The sequence below is a fragment of the Pteropus alecto genome, unplaced genomic scaffold (genome assembly GCF_000325575.1).
Source record: "Pteropus alecto unplaced genomic scaffold, ASM32557v1 scaffold134, whole genome shotgun sequence".
Classification (NCBI taxonomy): Eukaryota; Metazoa; Chordata; class Mammalia; order Chiroptera; family Pteropodidae; genus Pteropus; species Pteropus alecto.
Window position 1 is genome coordinate 4,845,797 of NW_006436283.1, and position 16,868 is coordinate 4,862,664.

The 16,868-nt window shown below is 51.9% G+C and overlaps 3 protein-coding genes and 1 long non-coding RNA gene across 8 annotated transcripts in view; 2 read left to right on the plus strand and 2 right to left on the minus strand.

Annotated features, from left to right (window-relative positions):
• The window catches only part of MIF4GD (MIF4G domain containing), a 4,414-nt gene extending 543 nt beyond the window's left edge, over positions 1-3,871 (plus strand). The window contains exons 1-6 of one of the 4 annotated variants that reach the window (XM_025047063.1): positions 43-410; positions 914-1,045; positions 1,887-1,996; positions 2,200-2,355; positions 2,447-2,539; positions 3,103-3,330. In XM_025047063.1, coding sequence (XP_024902831.1) covers positions 958-1,045; positions 1,887-1,996; positions 2,200-2,355; positions 2,447-2,539; positions 3,103-3,330 — 675 coding nt within the window. In that variant the 5' untranslated portion in view covers positions 43-410; positions 914-957. Of the gene's footprint in view, positions 1-42; positions 411-913; positions 1,046-1,886; positions 1,997-2,199; positions 2,356-2,446; positions 2,540-3,102 lie in introns of those variants that run through there. The other 3 variants (XM_025047064.1, XM_006912228.3, XM_025047061.1) reach the window with 3 other exon arrangements.
• Positions 3,720-6,953, minus strand: MRPS7 (mitochondrial ribosomal protein S7). The gene is made up of 5 exons (XM_006912231.3): positions 6,662-6,953; positions 5,930-6,121; positions 5,757-5,820; positions 5,209-5,376; positions 3,720-4,376 (listed from the first exon to the last, which is right to left on the minus strand). The coding sequence occupies exons 1-5, from the start codon at positions 6,742-6,744 to the stop codon at positions 4,155-4,157; spliced, it is 729 nt and encodes a 242-aa protein (XP_006912293.1). The 5' UTR covers positions 6,745-6,953; the 3' UTR covers positions 3,720-4,154.
• Positions 6,954-6,965: 12 nt separating this feature from the next.
• Positions 6,966-16,868, plus strand: part of GGA3 (golgi associated, gamma adaptin ear containing, ARF binding protein 3) — a 13,860-nt gene continuing 3,957 nt past the window's right edge. The window contains exons 1-11 of one of the 2 annotated variants that reach the window (XM_006912229.3): positions 6,966-7,101; positions 11,685-11,769; positions 11,895-11,970; positions 13,366-13,464; positions 14,187-14,310; positions 14,593-14,696; positions 14,829-14,909; positions 15,260-15,397; positions 15,932-16,013; positions 16,121-16,237; positions 16,507-16,749. In XM_006912229.3, coding sequence (XP_006912291.1) covers positions 7,062-7,101; positions 11,685-11,769; positions 11,895-11,970; positions 13,366-13,464; positions 14,187-14,310; positions 14,593-14,696; positions 14,829-14,909; positions 15,260-15,397; positions 15,932-16,013; positions 16,121-16,237; positions 16,507-16,749 — 1,189 coding nt within the window. In that variant the 5' untranslated portion in view covers positions 6,966-7,061. Of the gene's footprint in view, positions 7,102-11,684; positions 11,770-11,894; positions 11,971-13,020; positions 13,267-13,365; positions 13,465-14,186; positions 14,311-14,592; positions 14,697-14,828; positions 14,910-15,259; positions 15,398-15,931; positions 16,014-16,120; positions 16,238-16,506; positions 16,750-16,868 lie in introns of those variants that run through there. The other variant, XM_006912230.3, reaches the window with a different exon arrangement.
• LOC112480017 overlaps positions 15,409-16,868 on the minus strand; it is a 3,773-nt gene continuing 2,313 nt past the window's right edge. Inside the window, exon 3 of the long non-coding RNA XR_003046435.1 lies at positions 15,409-15,934. This is a non-coding gene — a long non-coding RNA (uncharacterized LOC112480017). The remainder of the gene's footprint in view (positions 15,935-16,868) is intronic.

Below are 16,868 nucleotides of genomic sequence, written 5' to 3' on the forward strand. Positions count from 1 at the left end.
AGGTGGGTCTTGGCGCTCACGCCGCTTCTCCCTCCCGCGCGACACTGGACGGCGGGCCCCACTACTGGCCCTGCACCGCCGGGGAGGGCGTTCTGGGCTTAGGGGAGCTGCCCAGGTCTGGAGACCCCTAAAGTCGTCTCCTTTGACCAGGAGGAAGTCACCGAGTTCGGAGAGGGGCCTCCAACAGGGATTACGTCTAGGAGACAGTCGTCCCGCTCTCCTCTTTAGGAGGAAGGATCTAGAATGGAGCTCAAGGATATAAGAGCCCTGAATGGGCAGGGCCGGGTTTCTGCCACTCGGCCCAGGGGAGAAGCTGGCCAGAAGCTGGGACTTCGGCTCCCAACTGTTAGGTGGCAGAGGAGGCTCTTGCGCCCACCTACGCAGGTCAGCCCCAGCCTGAGGGCTGGAGGGTGAGTCTTGTGGACTGAGAAGGACTCTGACTAAAGCTGAGGGAGAGAGTTAGACAGAGGGACTTGGAACCCTGCTGGGCCTCTCTCTCGCCCGGAATTGTGCTGGGCCAGCAGCTTCCAGGCCGGTTTCTATAGACAGGGCAAGTGTCTACTATCCACCTACGCACACCCGCAGCCCAGTGCACCTCACCCACCCTTGGTATCAGCTGAGAATAACCCTGCCTCCTATTGGGACTGGAGAGTCGGCAGTTTTCATCCTTCATCTCTTTACTCTTGTGTAATCCCAGAAGCTACAGGGGTTCCTAAACTGAGCAACAGGTGCCTGGCTGGCGCGGGATCTCCACCAGAAGCCAAGCTTGGGCTCGCAGCCAACCACCAAATGCCAAGGACTACCCAGGAGCACCTGTCCCAAGCGCTGGCCAGCCCCACCCAGAGCCCGCAGACTGGGATCCCCAGCCTTACGCCCCACACCTGAGGCTTCTCCCTTCACCTCTCCTTCCCAGGTGCTGTCACTAGTCCCAGCCCAGTAAAAAGCTGCGGGGGCTGGATGGCCATGGGGGAGCCTGGTAGAGAGGAATATAAAATCCAGTCTTTTGACGCAGAAACCCAGCAACTGCTGAAGACAGCACTCAAAGGTGAGCACGGGGAGCCCTCCTGAGCCTGGGTCCAGAGGTGCAGGACATGGGGCCCAGGACCAGAGGACTGAGCCTTAGCCTGGGAACGCCCAGACCTCTCTTTCCTTCAATTTCTGAGACTGGGAATCAGCAACATACCTCTCAAAATGGAAGACAAGCTACATTTAGGCCAGTATTTGGGAATGTGAATCAGAGTCATCTCTCAGATTGCAAAGCCTTTTTGTAAAGTACCCGTGAAGGGGGTGGGACACAGAACATAGTTCCCGCCCCTTAAGTCTTTACATTGGACTTGATTCCGGCTGTTGCTGCAACCGGCCCTCTTGAATATGCAGAGCCACCTGACTTGGGACAGAGGATTGAGTGTTTTGTTTGGCAGAGGAGGTAAATTGTCCTGGACCAAAGCCTTCCCTCCAGCACGCAGAAGTTTGACTCAGCTAACAATTAGCACTGCCCATCACATGCCAAACTAAGCCCGTGGGAGCGCCCAGCCTGGCCTACTCACGTCAGGGGTTCACGTGTGTGTATTATGAGAATACTTTCTTCCATGAAATTGCTGTCACATTGTTATTCAGCGCTCCTTCCTCAACCTAGTGCCAGGAGATGTGTGTCTTGAAAAACTAGCATTCTTCAGTTAGTCTCTAACAGCCCCATAACCCTCGCCGGGCCACTGGGAGGCTCGCTGGAGCTGCTCCCGTATGGTTATTTCTCTGTATGTTTCCAGGTCTCTAAACGTAAGCAGATAATGGACGTGCTTTTTTGTAAACATCTCCAGTCCTTAGGAGCTGGTGGAGGCAAATGTGATAATTAAGCAGCTCGAGACCACCCCCGATCTTTGCCCCAGATCCAGGTGCCGTGGACTTGGAGAAAGTGGCCAATGTGATTGTGGACCATTCTCTGCAGGACTGTGTGTTCAGCAAGGAAGCAGGACGCATGTGCTACGCCATTATTCAGGTTGGGTAGGGTTGGTAGAGAAGAGGGGACACACTTAAGAAGGTGCTTCAGGCCTGGGCAGAGGCCTGGCCAGCAGGGCAGAAATGCAAAGGCCTCCCCTCAGGCAGAGAGAGTGACACAAAAGCGTCCTCAGCCACAGAAGCTTGGGCGGGGTTTATGACAGCACCGTCCCTGCCACTAACCATCCTTTCCCTGGCTCACAGGCAGAGAGCAAGCATGCGGGCCAGAGTGTCTTCCGGCGTGGACTCCTCAACCGGCTGCAACAGGAGTACCAGGCTCGGGAGCAGCTTCGAGCCCGCTCCCTGCAGGGCTGGGTCTGCTATGTCACCTTTATCTGCAACGTCTTTGACTACTTGAGGGTGAGGCCCGTGCAGCCACCCCGTGCGGCAGGAATGGCCTATCTCTTGAGGCCACTACTAAGCCAGTGCTCTGGCCCATTCTCCCCCACAGGTGAGCAACATGCCTATGATGGCTCTGGTGAACCCCGTCTACGACTGCCTCTTCCGGCTGGCCCAGCCCGACAGTCTGAACAAGGAGGAGGAGGTGGGTGACTCTGGCACAGAAGGCTGTGGGGGTGGGCTGCCTTTAGCTCAGCAAAGAATGCTAGCCCAGTGTCCCTGGAGGCTTTTGAGGGCATCACTTCCTGAGGCAGGAGCCTGGTGGGGGCAGTTAAGGCCTGTCACAGTTACAAGACAAGCTGCTAGGTCTGGAATTTATCCAGAACAGAAGACAGCCAAGACCTACTGGCTCAGAGGCCTCCCTCCCAGCAGGAAGGCCAACCTGCAGTAGGAATGCTGAGAGCCTTGGCTAGCTGTGCATACAGATGGCCAGAAACCAAACCAGGGTCAGAAGGTGTGGGGCGGGGGGGAGGAAAGGGGTTAAGCAGCAGTTTGGAAACAAGGTCTAAGGAGACCTTAGATGAGTCCCTAAACTCGTTTCCTTTCATATGAGATGTGGGTAACACCCACTGGGTGGTGCGAGGATGAAGTGGGAAAACGTGCCCAGGGCCAAGCACGGTGCCTGGCACAGAGCAAGAGCTCAGTTAATGGCAGCTCTATGTGATAGGCTGGCGGGGCGGGGGGGTCACCGCCCACTGTCCCCTGCAGGTGGACTGCCTGGTGCTGCAGCTGCACCGGGTTGGGGAGCAGCTGGAGAAGATGAACAGGCAGCGCATGGATGAGCTCTTTGTCCTGATCCGGGATGGCTTCCTGCTCCCAGCCGGCCTCAGCTCCCTGGCCCAGCTGCTGCTGCTGGAGATCATTGAGTTCCGGGCAGCCGGCTGGAGGACGACCCCGGCTGCCCACAACTATTACTACAGCGAGCTCTCCGACTAGGCCTCCCGATCAGGCTTCCTTGCCAGCAGCGCCCGCCGCCGTCCTACCCACCTCCCGCCCTTGCAGCGCAGTCTTTGCCTCTCCCAAACACCTCTTCCCTTCCAGGCTTTCAGCAGCTCCCGAGATGTTTTCCACTTACGCGGTGGTGCTGCCCTGAGCACCTTCCCTCCTCCTCCAGGGGTCTGGGAAGACATCACATAGACCTGCCCGCCCCCGTCCCATCAGCCTCTCTGCCCCGGGCCAGAGAAGGGCAACTCCTAACAACCACTACACTGTGTAACCACTGGTACAGTAGCTATCTTGGTGCCTCAGTTTCCCCATCTGTAAAACGGGTACCCTTAACCACTCGTACGACGGAAGTGTCAGGGGGCAGAAGCTCAGAGCCCAAGTCACACCAGAAACTGCTTTTTATACATTTTGTACAGACCACTTTGGAAAAGAGTATATTTCTTCCAGTTGGTTTTAACGAAGGGCAGTACTGCATCACAGGCTACACCAGTTCAAGGTGAGAGTTTTCTAATAAACCTTTCTGACACTAAAACTGCTTCCTTTTGTATCACTCAAATGTCCATCCCAAGCAGAAGGAAGAGAAGGCCGGATGAGCCCTAAGTTTCGTGGGGGAAATCCAAGTCGATGTGTTCCCACTTTGCAAGGAGATAGGGCACGGAGAGCGAGTTCTGGCCCAGAAAGAACGGACTAACAAGCAATAAACACAGTGCTCCAGTGAGACCTGCCTGCCCTTAAAAAGGAACTACATCCTCAATCCACAGATATTTTTCAATGCAGCAGAGTCCCGGGCTCCTCCTGGAGCCTCTACCCTCCATCTACCACCAGCGGTAGTGGGCCAGGGCACGGTTGGCCTCAGCCATCTTGTGCATGTCGTGCTTCTTCTTGATCACAGGGCCCTGGTTGTGAAAAGCCTGCAGCAGCTCATGCGACAGCTTCTCTGGCATCAGCATCCGCCTGTGCTTCTTCTCCCTGCACTCAGTGATCATCCACTTCATGGCCAGGAAGCGGCGACGCCGGTCAGCTAGTGGCACAGGGACCTGGGCAAGACAGGATATGGGCAAGTCGGTTCGAGTATGTGCCAGGGCTGCAGCCTCCATCATGAGCTCTAAAGAGTCGCCACAGGATGCCTCTGAGCCAGCCCTAGCAAGGCTCCTGAGGAGAGGGACCTGTCTTTTCCTCTTCAAGCTTCCCTCACCCTTGGGTGACCTCAGTGTGGCACACATAAGAGGCATTTGTTGAGCTAATGCTCATTAAGCACTGATTTCTTTCACCTATAAATGAAGACTCAGACAAGTTGATATAAGAACCAACTGGGTAAAGTCCCATCAACTGGGGTGACTTAGCTAACTCCGATGATGGGTGCCAAAAAAACAAGACCCTCTTGCCTAAGAATAATTTGCCAGGCACCCAGTATGTGCCAGGTATCATGCCAGATCCTAGGAACATGGACACCCACTTATGATAATGAACTGTAATTAAATACTATAATAGAGTGATCTAGTTCAGTTCAAATTGTGACGAGGCATCAGGTACAGGTCAAGCGCTACGCCAGACACTGGCGTATAAAGATGAGGTACAAACATAGTCCTTCACCACAAGAAGTTTATAGATTAGAACAAAAGATGCTGGATAGAAGTGGGAGCAGGGGGTCCAGAAGAGGTCACTTGGGTACTTTTTTGCTCCCTTTTCCATTTTCTGCCTGTGATTTTCACACTACAGGACTCAGATGATCAGATCCTGACAGTCCCTGGTCCCTAGAAAACTATCAATCTTGGCCCAACTCTGGGCCCTTCCACCCCAAGAACCCCTCCCCCCATCTCATCACATATGTGGGCAGCCAGCCCTCCTTTCTCTGCCCCGACCACTCACCTGGTAGAAATGGCCACCCTTGAGGATGGGTACCAGCCCAATTACAGGCTCACAGTTTTTCAGTGCTTGGTGGAAGATGGTGTAGGGGTTGCGTTCAATGGTTTCCCGTTCCTCTGCAGAAGCAGCATGGTACTTCTCAAACTGCTTCCTTTTCATGGCTTCCAGAGTCTGCAAAGGGATCAGTGGAAGAGGTTGCCCCAGGCTTCCTAAAGGGTTTACTAGCTGAGCTAGTATCTTGTCCTTGACTCCCATTATCCTTCTTCTAAAGCAGGGCAGCTCCTCCCTCAGCACTTCAAAGACAAAGTTCTTAAGTGCCTCTCTCTTTCCTGGACTAGGACAGAAGGAGTGGGCTAAGATTTCTGATTGGAGGTGGTGGCATGGCAGTCGTTGACTCCTGCAGCACTTCATTAAAGCCCCCACCCCAGTACATCCATACAGGGAAGTTAATTTTAATGGCAAGTATGTGAATCCATTCTTTTCTATGCTAAACTGAAAGAACCAAATACAAAGTTAGAGGAAAGAGATGACAGGAGAAAGGTGCTATTTACCTGTGTCATGAGGGATCTGGCCAGTACCTTGTTTCCTCCTTTCATCATCATGTTGGTGAATTTACTTCAAGGAGAAAAGCAACATGTTTAGCTTCCCAAGGCTGTATCACAGAATCCTTACTGTAGATCCTCCCTGGTATTGTCCCCGTGGAACACAAGTGTTTCCATCTAACCTGATCAGTGGGTCTTCAAACACCGAGCTTGTTTTCATTGCTGGGGCAGCTTTAATAAGCTGAGTCTTCCTGAGCTCCCGATCAAACTTCTCCTCCTCAGTCAGCTCGGCCAAGGGCTTGCGGTAATATTCCTTGTCAATCTGGGGATCCCTGTATTCAGGACCATAGCGGCTCCACCTCACCTGGGTTAACCTGGGCGAGGGGGCGGTGAGGTGGGGTGAGGGGAGGCAGGCAAAAGCTGACACCACAAGTGAAAAGCCTTGACTTAACAATCGGCATGTTTGCCAAGCCGCCAAGGAGAGCGGCGCACAGACCGCTAGCCAAACCTTAGCCACAATAATTCTGACTCTTGTCCCAACAGGTAGGAGGACCTCTCCTAACAGGCCAGAAAAGTCTCCTCCTCGTCAAGTGCCAAAGGTAAGGACAGGCTCTTGAACTTCAGGAAAGCACACCGCTTATGCATCTCTCTTCCCGCTTCCCAACACAGAAAACCCAGCTCTGAGCTCTTTAGCCAGACCACACTTTCAGCTCCCAGTTAGAACCCCCTCAGGCAGGGGGCAATCACTGAGCCTTCAGACTGGCCTAAAGTCACGCAGCTACTGAAGACCCTTGGACCCAGAAACCTCGGCCCGCAGGCTCTCTCCAGGTCCCCGCGCGGCCTGCCTGTGGTCCCTTTCCTTCCCCGCAGGTCTCCCCGTGAAAACCCAAGCGGACCCTCAGCTGCCCTCTCACCCTGGAAGCCGCCGGAGAGCACTCTGCAGGCCCAGCGCTAGGCCCGGCCACCCTCGCACAGATTTCACCGCGGGGGCAGCCATCTTGGCTCGCCACGAGGACCCCACAAGGACTGCCCACGGCGTGCCTGAGCAAGTGACGGAAGACGGGAAAAAGGCTCGACAGGGTGCTAAACCTGCGCATCACCCCATTAATCTGGGCGTTAAGAGTTTCTCACTCCGATGTCCGAAAGGAGGAGTCAAGAAGAAACAGTTCCCCTCTTGTTAACCATCGCAGCCTGGCGCGACCCTCGGTAGCAGCACTCGCTCGCCTCAGGCCCCCATGCAGACCCCGCCCCGGCCCCTCTCTAGCAGGGTGTCGCGAGGTTTGAGGCCGCGGGGCCGGCCCGGGAGGCTGCAATATGGCGGAGGCGGAAGGGGAGAGTCTGGAGTCCTGGCTGAGTGAGTATCGCGGCCGCTTCTGCCTGCCCTCGAGCCCCCGAGCTGCCCCTCTCCGCACCCCTACGCCCCCTCCTGGGGCCCCGCCCGCCTGGCAGCCTGAGGCTGGGCTCGCCAGCGCCGCGAGCATTCCGCGATCACGCCCCTTCCCCGGCAGGGCGCCTGGCTCCCGCCCGGCACCTGCTCCCAGTGCTGCGGCGCCTCCTTCCTCTCCCACGCGCGTCGGCGTGAGCTCGGGTCCTGTGCGGGTCTCGCGGGCTCCGGGAAAGTGACAGCCAAGTGATTCCGGCTGACATGCATCGGCGCTCTGGGGAGATTGTTGTGGGATCGCGGGCGGCTGTGACTCCGGGGTCCCTTCGGCTCAGCCTCTGACGAAGGGAAGAGCTCTGGATTTGGGCTGAAACTGCGGGAGCGGTGGGTGCCGCTGATCATACACAGCTTCAGAATTGTGATCATGTATTCGAGGAGAAGTGATCGCTTCGCCCAGGCAGAATAGTTGAAGTGAGAATAATCCAGAGATAGAACAGAGCTGTACCTTTTTCCTGCAGTAACCAAAGCCGGGTGAAATCTGTACTGCCGCGAACATCTTAAAGATTCATTTGTTGACAACCCATTCTGAACGAAGCTAAGGACCCCGGCCTGATCCTGTGGTTATGGCGGCCTATTGCTATAATTGCTAGTTCATGTTGCTATTAAGGAAATACGGGTTAACCCTTTTAGCTGGTAGCACTCTGCTGAAGGATTAATAAATTAACTTTCCTATGGACTAGAGGAGACCCCTGGAGGCCTCTAACTGAGGACAGAGTTGGACAAGCTGAGGAGGCAGGTAGGATGTCTAGATATTATTACCTTTTGCAGAAATCTCTTATTTACTAGAGCCTCCAGATTCTTGGAGGTGATGGCTGTTTCCTCCAATTAATTGCCCTTCGGGTGGTTGAACTTAGGTTACATTTGCAAAATCTTCAGTTGCAGGCAGGTCACAAAGTTTTCTGTATAATGGAACTGCCCTCCAAGGAGCTCGAAGTGCTCCAAAGATATTCATTTAATTTATTTATCACATATTCTAGTGAAGCCGAGATTGCTGTCACAATTTCACAAAAAGGACACCCTGACCCTGATCAAACCACTTGCCCAGGGCCACCCAACTGGATATAGCCACTCTGGAATTGGTTTGATTCACAGATACTAATGGGGACATTGGAGTAATTTAAGTGACCTTGGCTGACTTTCATAGGCCAGATTTAGAGTTGTATATATTTTGAAATAAGAGAGAGACAGATTTGTTTTTGAGGAAGAGTGGAGCCGATGCGGGGGGAATGCGATGGTGTCTGTCAAAACTACAGGTGGTCCCTTACTTACCAGGGTTAGACACAATTTTTTGACTTTATGATGGTGTGAAAGTGATAAGCATTCAGTAGAAACTGTACTTCAGATTTTGAATTTTGATCTTTTCGCTGGCCAGTGGTACGTGGTGGGATACCCGTATGATGCTGGGCAGCACCAGCAAGCTGCAGCTACCAGTCAGCCCCATGATCTTGAGGGTAAACAACTGATACTCTACAGTGTACTGTGTTGCCAGTGTTTTTTTGGATATTGTGTTCTGAGCACTTTGAAGGTAGGCTAGACTAAGCTATGATGTTCGGTAGGTTAGGTGTATTAAATGCACGTTTGAGTTACGATATTTTCAACTTATGATAGGTTTATCTGGGAGCATCTGTAGAGCTAAGACTGGCCTTTGACCTTTTCCCATTAGAGTGACATTTGGGGCCATGTTAAGATGCCTTCCATTCTTATTTTCTGTTCACCTTCACGGTTCTTATCACTTAATGATGTGAACTGTACCAAGTGAATGAACCAGTGCTTGGGCGAGGAGGTTTCGAATGGTGGCACCATTTACAGAAATAGGGAAGTCAGGAAGGAGAAGTGATGAGTTTGTTTTTAGACTGATTTGTGTATCAAAGTAGCACTGATAATTGCACACTGTCTTGTTTTTGGTTCTGGTTTTGTCGCATGTGTTTCAGCAGAAGAGCACAACCTCCTAGAGGGGATGATCCAAGTCTTGTCCAGGGCCTGCCATGCTACTTACATAATTTTCCATGGGTGCTTAACAAAGACTTGGTGATGGACTCAGTCTCTGTTGATTCAAGACCCCAGCAATGAAGATCGACTCTCTGCTCCCTTTCCATCCCTTGTTTTTGCCTCTCCTTATTTCTACGTCATTTGCTACGTAGAACTTGTCTCTGGAATGTCTGAGCCATGTTGGGAGTGGATAGCCAATGCTGCTGTTTCCATTCCTACTTGACCTTTTGAAGTCCCACGACAATCAAGGCTAGGGGTGGAAAATCTAGAGGCACAGACACAGAAGGGAATAAAGAAGCTTTCAACAGAGACCTGACTATAGAAACCTTGAATCAGAAGAGATCCCAGGGGGCTGGTTCTAGAAGGCAGGGTCTGCTGGGGACGCTCTAGTGTCACCTCTGAGCTAGGTGACAGAGAATGTTGAGTGGGTAGAAGGTTATGTGCATCTGCTGGGGGAGGCAGTGGGCAGATGAAGAAATCTAGTCACCTAGAATGATCCCCAGAGAGTCCTTCCAGTTCCTGTGGGCGATTGAGTTCTGCTTTCTGAGCTGACTGGAGAGCTGGAGAAGATACTCAGAAGTGGGACTGACAGTTGCTGAACCCAGGGCTTTTTGTGCCCATGTATAGGCAGAGCGCCCCCTACAGGTTTGCAGTAAAAAGGGCTACTAAGATGAAAGGAAGCGGAACACTAGAGAATTTGAACATAGTGAAATAAGCAGGTATATTCTTGGAAGCAGAAATGCTGCTGGAATTCTAGTAGGCCCGGGAATAATACAGCGTTCGGTGAATGCCCACTGCTGGTGTACGTGGGAGGGGCACAGTGGACTCCGTATTTGGAAGATACTTTCCAGTTGCAAATAGTGGAAGTGAGTGGGCTGCTTTTTCTTATACTATGAGGTATGTGACTGTTCTCAAAATGATGATGGCATTGGGGGCGGGCATGGCTCATCAGATCATCTTGGTTTTGACCATCTTGATGTCATGTGAGAATGTCAAGCTTCTCAGATGATAGAGATTAGTAACAAAGCCAAGCCAACACCTGAGAAGATTTTAGACAACTGGTGGGAAAGACTTGAGGATTCTCTGGAAGGTGACAGCTAGTAGGCCACTGTGACAATTAATAGCCACTCTTGATAGAATTAATCTCTCTTCAAGCTCGACATTTTGAAGGGTCTGCTATTAATTCTCTCTTTAAGAATAAGGACAGACGTCTCTCTTTTCCTCCAAATATGAACCTAAACCATCAGAATCTTCTTGCAGCCAGAGCAGAAACACTGCCCGGCAGGTACAGCGTCTGCTGGTGCTGTGGGCTTTCCTCTCTCTCCGTGTGGCGTCTGCTGACCTCATGGCTCAGAGCCCTGGGGTGGGGGTCGGGTGGGAGTCCCTGTTATGATTTGGGAGCTAGTCATTTTTAATGTTAGGAAAAAAGGAACTTAAGAAAACAGTCACGAGAAATCAGAATTCAGGAACTCCTAACACCACCCTTGTTGGGAGGGGCTTTTTCAAGCCTCTGCGGCTCTGCTTTTGGCCCTTGTGGAATCTGCAGGAGGAGCATGCGTGTTTAAAAAGGATATACGCCTTCTGCCTTCCATTTGTCTTCTGAACCTGAAGCCCTAAATTTAGCAAAAAGCTTGAGAGTGCTTTCTGGAAGAGGCAGACTCCAAGATCTGAATCAGAGATGGGAACACATTTAACCACCCTTGGCTGGGCCCATTCTCTGTAAGCGCAGTTCTGGGGCTAACAGGAAAAAGAGGACCCGCACCAGGAATTAGGAGACTTCGCATTTGGCGCCTGGACCCTCTGAGAACTGTCTGACACTTGTCTTCGCCCTTGATCATGGAAGACCATTTAATGTTGAGGGCACTGAATACTCAGGCTCAGATTCTGTTTCTGGGACACCAAGGAGAGAGAGCATAATGACTGATGCTTAGTAAGGTTTAGTAAATGTAGTTTAACTTAAAATGAGTATCGCGTGCAATTTAAAAACATGTAAAATTAAAAACATTTAAAGCATCCAGGAAAGTTAGGTCTTGAAAAAGTTTTTGAAAGGTATGTAGGAAATGTGTTTTCTGAGTTTGTGTATTTTTTTATCAAGTATCTCCTGCTTCAGTTTCTCTAGGAAACACTTCTTGATCATCCCTACTTGCCTTACACCTAGCTTATTTTTATGTAGAGTTGGCTGTATTTATTTGTTGAAGTAAACATTTTATATAGGTATCTGTTTGAATGTTTTAGTCGTTCATGTTTATAATTATTTGTATTCTATCGATCCCGATCTACTCTAAGCTCCGTGACGCTGAGATTTGCTTTCTCTTTCATTTGTGACTTTCAAAAGACTGGACATTCGTATATGACTCGCTGCCTGACTGAACTGTCAAGGCTTCTTTATTAGAGAAGTTTGGAAACAAACTTACCTTCACATCAATGCCTAAACATTGTGAAGAAACCTTCCATTGTGTCTTCCTTGCTCTTTATAAGAATTGTCCTCCTCTTTGTTCTGTCCCAAGATAAAGCCACCAACCCTTCCAACCGCCAGGAGGACTGGGAATACATAATCGGCTTCTGTGATCAGATCAACAAAGAGCTTGAAGGGTAAGTCTCACACCTGTTAGGGGGCAGGTGAGATAGTTGAATGGAAAAGTCAAAAACAGGCCAAGGAGGGCTAGCCACGTGGCCTCAGGGTCAGTGTCTGAAAGTGTGGTCTGCTTGTCTCCCAGGCCACAGATAGCTGTCCGATTGCTGGCCCATAAGATCCAGTCTCCGCAGGAATGGGAGGCAGTCCAGGCCCTGACGGTAGGTTTCTCATTATGACGGGGAATCTTCACGAGCCCAGGCATTTTATCATGTGCCCACTGGGTTCTCTGAGGTTTTCGGGGTTCATGCCCTAAGCCAGCTGATATTCCTTGATACAGACTAGCTATATCTAGAATGTTCATTCAGCCATTTTACAAATGTGTGTGCCTTTGTGCCAGGCACTGAGGCTTCAGAGATGACTACAGTGCAGTCCCTGCTGTCATGGCCACATGGTATAGTGGGAGGAGTGGAGTGGCTAAGGGAGGGAGCCAGAGGCAGGACCCTGAGCCCAGGGCAGGGCTCAGAGAAGGCTTCTCGAAGAGATGCTGACAGAGCTGTCCTGCCAGTTAAGAGTTGGCTAACAGAAGAAAAGCGAGGTGAGTACAGTTCGTTCCGTAGATAAAAACAGTGCTGGTTACTAATGAGGACATCACACCAACGGACAGATCTTGGTGTTTATTTGGACTAAGACGGTTCAGGAAGCGGAGCCGTGCACAGCACTTGGGCACCTCCAGGCTCACCCCTAAACCAGAGGATTCCCAGGGTTCTCCCTGGGAATGAGGAAATGGTCATGGAAAGGTACTTAAATGGCCCACGTGCACGCCTCTGTCGTGCTCACCTTAGGGCGAAGGCTTTGAAACGGTGGTGCTCAACTGGGGGTGGTTTTGCACCCCCAGGGGACATTTGGCACTACCTGGAGACACTTTTGGTTGTCACACGTCAGGGGGCACTGATGGCATCTAGTGGGTAGAGGCCAGGGATGTTGCTAAGAATCCTGTAAGGTACAAGATAAGCTTCCACAAGAAGGAATGCCTGGTCAAAATGTCTCAGTGGCAGAGTTGAAAAACCTTGCTTTGCAAAGATGAAGCCAAGAAAAGGAGCACGGGGGTGGAACACTCCTTGGCATAAGCTGCAGGCACAAGGAAGCCTAAGGTAGTATTATGTGCTCTAGAAAAAAATAGATGGAAGCAGGGGGAAGGAAAATGTCGTGCCACCTAAAATGAAGGAAAAATTTAAACGTTATCTTCCATCTCCCAAAATGTCAACTAGCTATGGACAGAAGCGTGAACCTTGAGTCAGAGAAACTTTCTGTGGGCCTCGCTTTCCTCATCCGTGAAATCTGAGGGCAGAACCGTGCAGGAAGGCATCTGGGTTTGTCTTGCTGTCCGCGCTCCTTCAGTCCCCGCTGAGCTTCCCCAGAAGAGTTGTGTGATTTGAGGGACGCGGGATGTCAGGGATCCTGTTGCCCCGACGCTTCTCAGCTGTGCCCACAGCTCTTATCAGTTCCTTCCTTAGGTGAATATTTATTTAGCGCTGTCTACATGCAGGGGCCTGGCTCAGTGCGTGTCTCACCCAGACGCCTGCCCGCTGAGTGTCCCTCCTTTGTGGCTACAGGTGCTGGAGGCGTGTATGAAGAATTGTGGGCGGAGGTTTCATAACGAAGTGGGAAAGTTCCGGTTTTTGAATGAGTTAATCAAAGTCGTCTCTCCAAAGGTCAGTCAGTGGCAGTTTCCTCATTTCTAGGAACTTCTTTTGTGTTTCTCCCTCTCCCATTTTACTGGCTTTCACTACACAGCCAGCATCTCCATGGATCTGAGATTCTCTGTGTCCTTTCCGTAGAGAGCTAGGTCCTGAGGGTAGCAGGATGACCATACAGGCCACGGGGACAGGCAGCCCCAGCCTAAATGTGACAAGTGATGTGGCAGCAGCTGTGTGCGTATCCGGTGGGGAGGGCCTGTGTATCGCAGGCCTTTGGGCTCCTGGTGACAGCATTTTTCTTTGGCTGATCTTATGGATACAAGGACCTGGCCTTCCTCGTTACTTGGCCGCTCAGGTTCTGTTGCTCGCTGACGTTCCCTAAACTCTGGGCATGCACTCAAAGCAGAGGAAACAGTTTTTCGTGCTAAAGACGTTCTCATTAACTCCTTTGAGATGAAAAGTAGTTTCTGGCAGATTGTGCATGGAAATTCAGTGACGAGCTCCCAGCCCCCTGCCTGACCACAGACTGTGTCCCATATGGATACAGCTCTACCTCAGGTCGTTTCCTCGTCCCCCTCCTGTGCTGTCTCACTGACCTGACCTGATCCCTGCTGGTTTCCCATAGGGTTGAAGACTGTAACTTATTAGCAACCATTCACTACTGTGAGAGCGCCTTCCTGCTGTGTCTGCCTCCAGACTGCAGTTTCGAGGCTTTCCGTTTTCCTTTTGCCTCTTAGTACCTTGGGGACAGGGTGTCTGAGAAAGTGAAGACCAAGATTATTGAGCTGCTTTATAGCTGGACGTTGGCCCTGCCAGAAGAATCAAAGATCAAGGATGCCTACCACATGTTGAAGAGACAGGGTATGTGCGTCCCCTCCCTTAGCCTCCACACGGCCCCAGAGGCCAGCCAGGGCCAGGAAGGATGAAGGCGTGTCTGCCATCCGCAGGCTTTGTCCCTTCCTCCCTCCGGAAGACAAGTGGGAGGGCTTGGCTGGGGTTTGCTGGGACAAGGGTTGCGTAGCTGCTCTGTCTCTGCCCCGACTTTGCAGGCCCTGATCACAGGGATGTGCCCCTTGCTGTGTGAGGGAGGGCAGCAAGGTTACCTCTGCCTGAGCAAACACTCTGTCTTGTGTCACCTTTCAGGCATAGTGCAGTCTGACCCACTGATCCCTATGGACAGGACACTGATCCCCTCTCCTCCACCTCGTCCCAAAAACCCTGTTTTTGACGATGAGGAGAAGTCCAAGGTACAGTGCACCCCAGCCTGCAGAGTCCTCAGACGAGGTCTCGCTCGGTGCTGCGGGGAACTCCACTTCCTCTGGAGTCTCCCCAGGTGGGGCGCTGCCTTTCCCTTCACCTTCGATACCCTCTTCTTCCAGCTTTTAGCCAAGTTGTTGAAAAGCAAAAACCCTGATGACCTGCAAGAGGCCAACAAGCTCATCAAGTCCATGGTGAAGGAAGTGAGTGGGCCCTGGGCCTTGAGGAATGGGGTGCAGGAGCCCAAGAAAGAGCAGGAGTCCCTTCCCTTGGCGTTAGGCCTGCTGTTTGCCCCCACCACCAGCCCTCACCTGAAGAGGTCGGAGAATGGAATAAAGGAACAGAGTAGATGGGGCCAAGTTTTGGGGTGGTGGAGGGCTGGTACCTTAAAAGAAAAACTATGTTGGGTCCAAGGTGGTGGTTCTCAAGAACCAGATATTGAGAGGAGCTTCAGCGGGGCTGGCCTCTGCTCGTGTCCTGTGGTAAGGTGTGATCCTTCTGGGGGCCAGTGAGACGAGTCTGGTTGAGCTTCCTCCTTGATCCTTTTACATAGGACGAGGCGCGGATCCAAAAGGTGACCAAGCGTCTGCACACTTTAGAAGAGGTTAATAACAACGTGAAGCTGCTCAGTGAGATGCTGCTTCATTACAGCAAAGAGGAGTCTTCAGAGGCAGATAAAGAGCTCATGAAGGTAGGCCCCCCTCTAGCTGGGCTCCAGGAAAGGGAGCCAGCCTTTGCTGAGTACCTAAGACACTGCTTATGCACCTGATGGTCCCCCGTTAATCAGCACAGCAGCCAGGTCGGGGCGTTGGTACCCCTATTTCACACAAGCCGTGACCTACTATTTACCCAGGGCAGAATAACTGTACACATGAATCTCTGTGACTCTGTAGACCTGATCTTGGCCTTGCCTTCTGCAGAGGCCCTCCTGTACTCCTAATGCAGCACCTCAGTCACATGGATACTCTGAATTCTGAGCATGTGCCAGCAGGGAGGCAGGAAGGGACGTATTTCCCCGTGTCGGTCCTGGCGACTTCTCCATCTAGGCAGATATCTTGAGAGATAGTGTGGTGGAGGCTGGCAGCAGAGGGCGTGTGCCCTGAGCCCAGCTTTGCCAGTAACTGACCATGGTATTAGAGGAGCTTGTGATTTTCGGGGTGTGAATGCTGAATCCGGTGACCTCCAATGGCCTTTGTAGCTGATTTTTATGTCTGGTCTCCTCCAGGAGCTGTTTGATCGGTGTGAGAACAAGAGGCGGACATTATTCAAACTAGCCAGCGAGACAGAGGACAATGACAATAGTTTAGGTGAGTAAAAAGTATACTAGTTGACAAGGATCACCTAGGAATTTGGATTTGTGTATGGTGGGTGAGTTGTCATGGCCAAGAATTAGAAGTCTCTCTTTCTGTTCTAGGGGACATCCTACAGGCCAGTGACAATCTCTCCCGGGTCATCAACTCATATAAAACAGTCGTTGAAGGGCAGGTCATCAATGGTGAGGTGGCCACCTCAACCATGCCCGACTCTGAGGGTAAAATGTTTCGGTCTCCCATTCTGGACCCCTCCAGACCAGCGCGTCAGCCCATAGGGCCTGAGGGGATTCTAAGTCATTCCAAAGGTTCTCCATTCCCGAGGCTGGGGGACCTGGACAGGGTCTTCACCTGCCTTCACTTTTCTGTGTGCACCTGGCATGAGTACCCATAGATTAGGTCAGAGGCTGTGCTCAGGGTTTTGCCTTCTGCTGTGCAGCCACTTCGGTGGCCCGTAATTATTCCCGTCTCCTTCCATTTGCTCATCCAGGAAACCAGCACTCCGATAACCAAGGCACTCTCATTGACCTGGCGGAGTTGGATGCACCAAGCAGCTCGTCCCCAGTGTTGGCCCAAGCACCCGCGGCCCCCTCCTCCGGCATCCCTATCCTCCCTCCACCCCCTCAGACCTCAGGACCTGGGCGCAGCCGCTCGTCCAGCCAGGCCGAGGCCTCCCCAGGGCCCAACACTAGCAATGCCCTCTGCTTGCTGGATGAGGAGCTGCTCTGCCTGGGTGCGTCTGGGAGGCTGTAAGGGCTCCTAACAGAGCTGGTAGGAGATGGCTGTAGGCTTGGGTGGTGGCCCGAGGGGGTGCCCCATGTGCCTAGCAAGGATAGGAGGGAAACTTCAATT

What these genes read in the sequence shown, in the direction of transcription:
- MRPS7 (XM_006912231.3), bottom strand. Translation starts at nt 6,744, where the DNA reads ATGGCTGCCCCCGCGGTGAAATCTGTGCGAGGGTGGCCGGGCCTAGCG. An exon ending in GCTCTCCGGCGGCTTCCAGG is followed by an intron (nt 6,122 to 6,661) that starts GTGAGAGGGCAG and finishes CCCCTCGCCCAG; the next exon opens with GTTAACCCAGGTGAGGTGGA. An exon ending in TTTGAAGACCCACTGATCAG is followed by an intron (nt 5,821 to 5,929) that starts GTTAGATGGAAA and finishes TTCTCCTTGAAG; the next exon opens with TAAATTCACCAACATGATGA.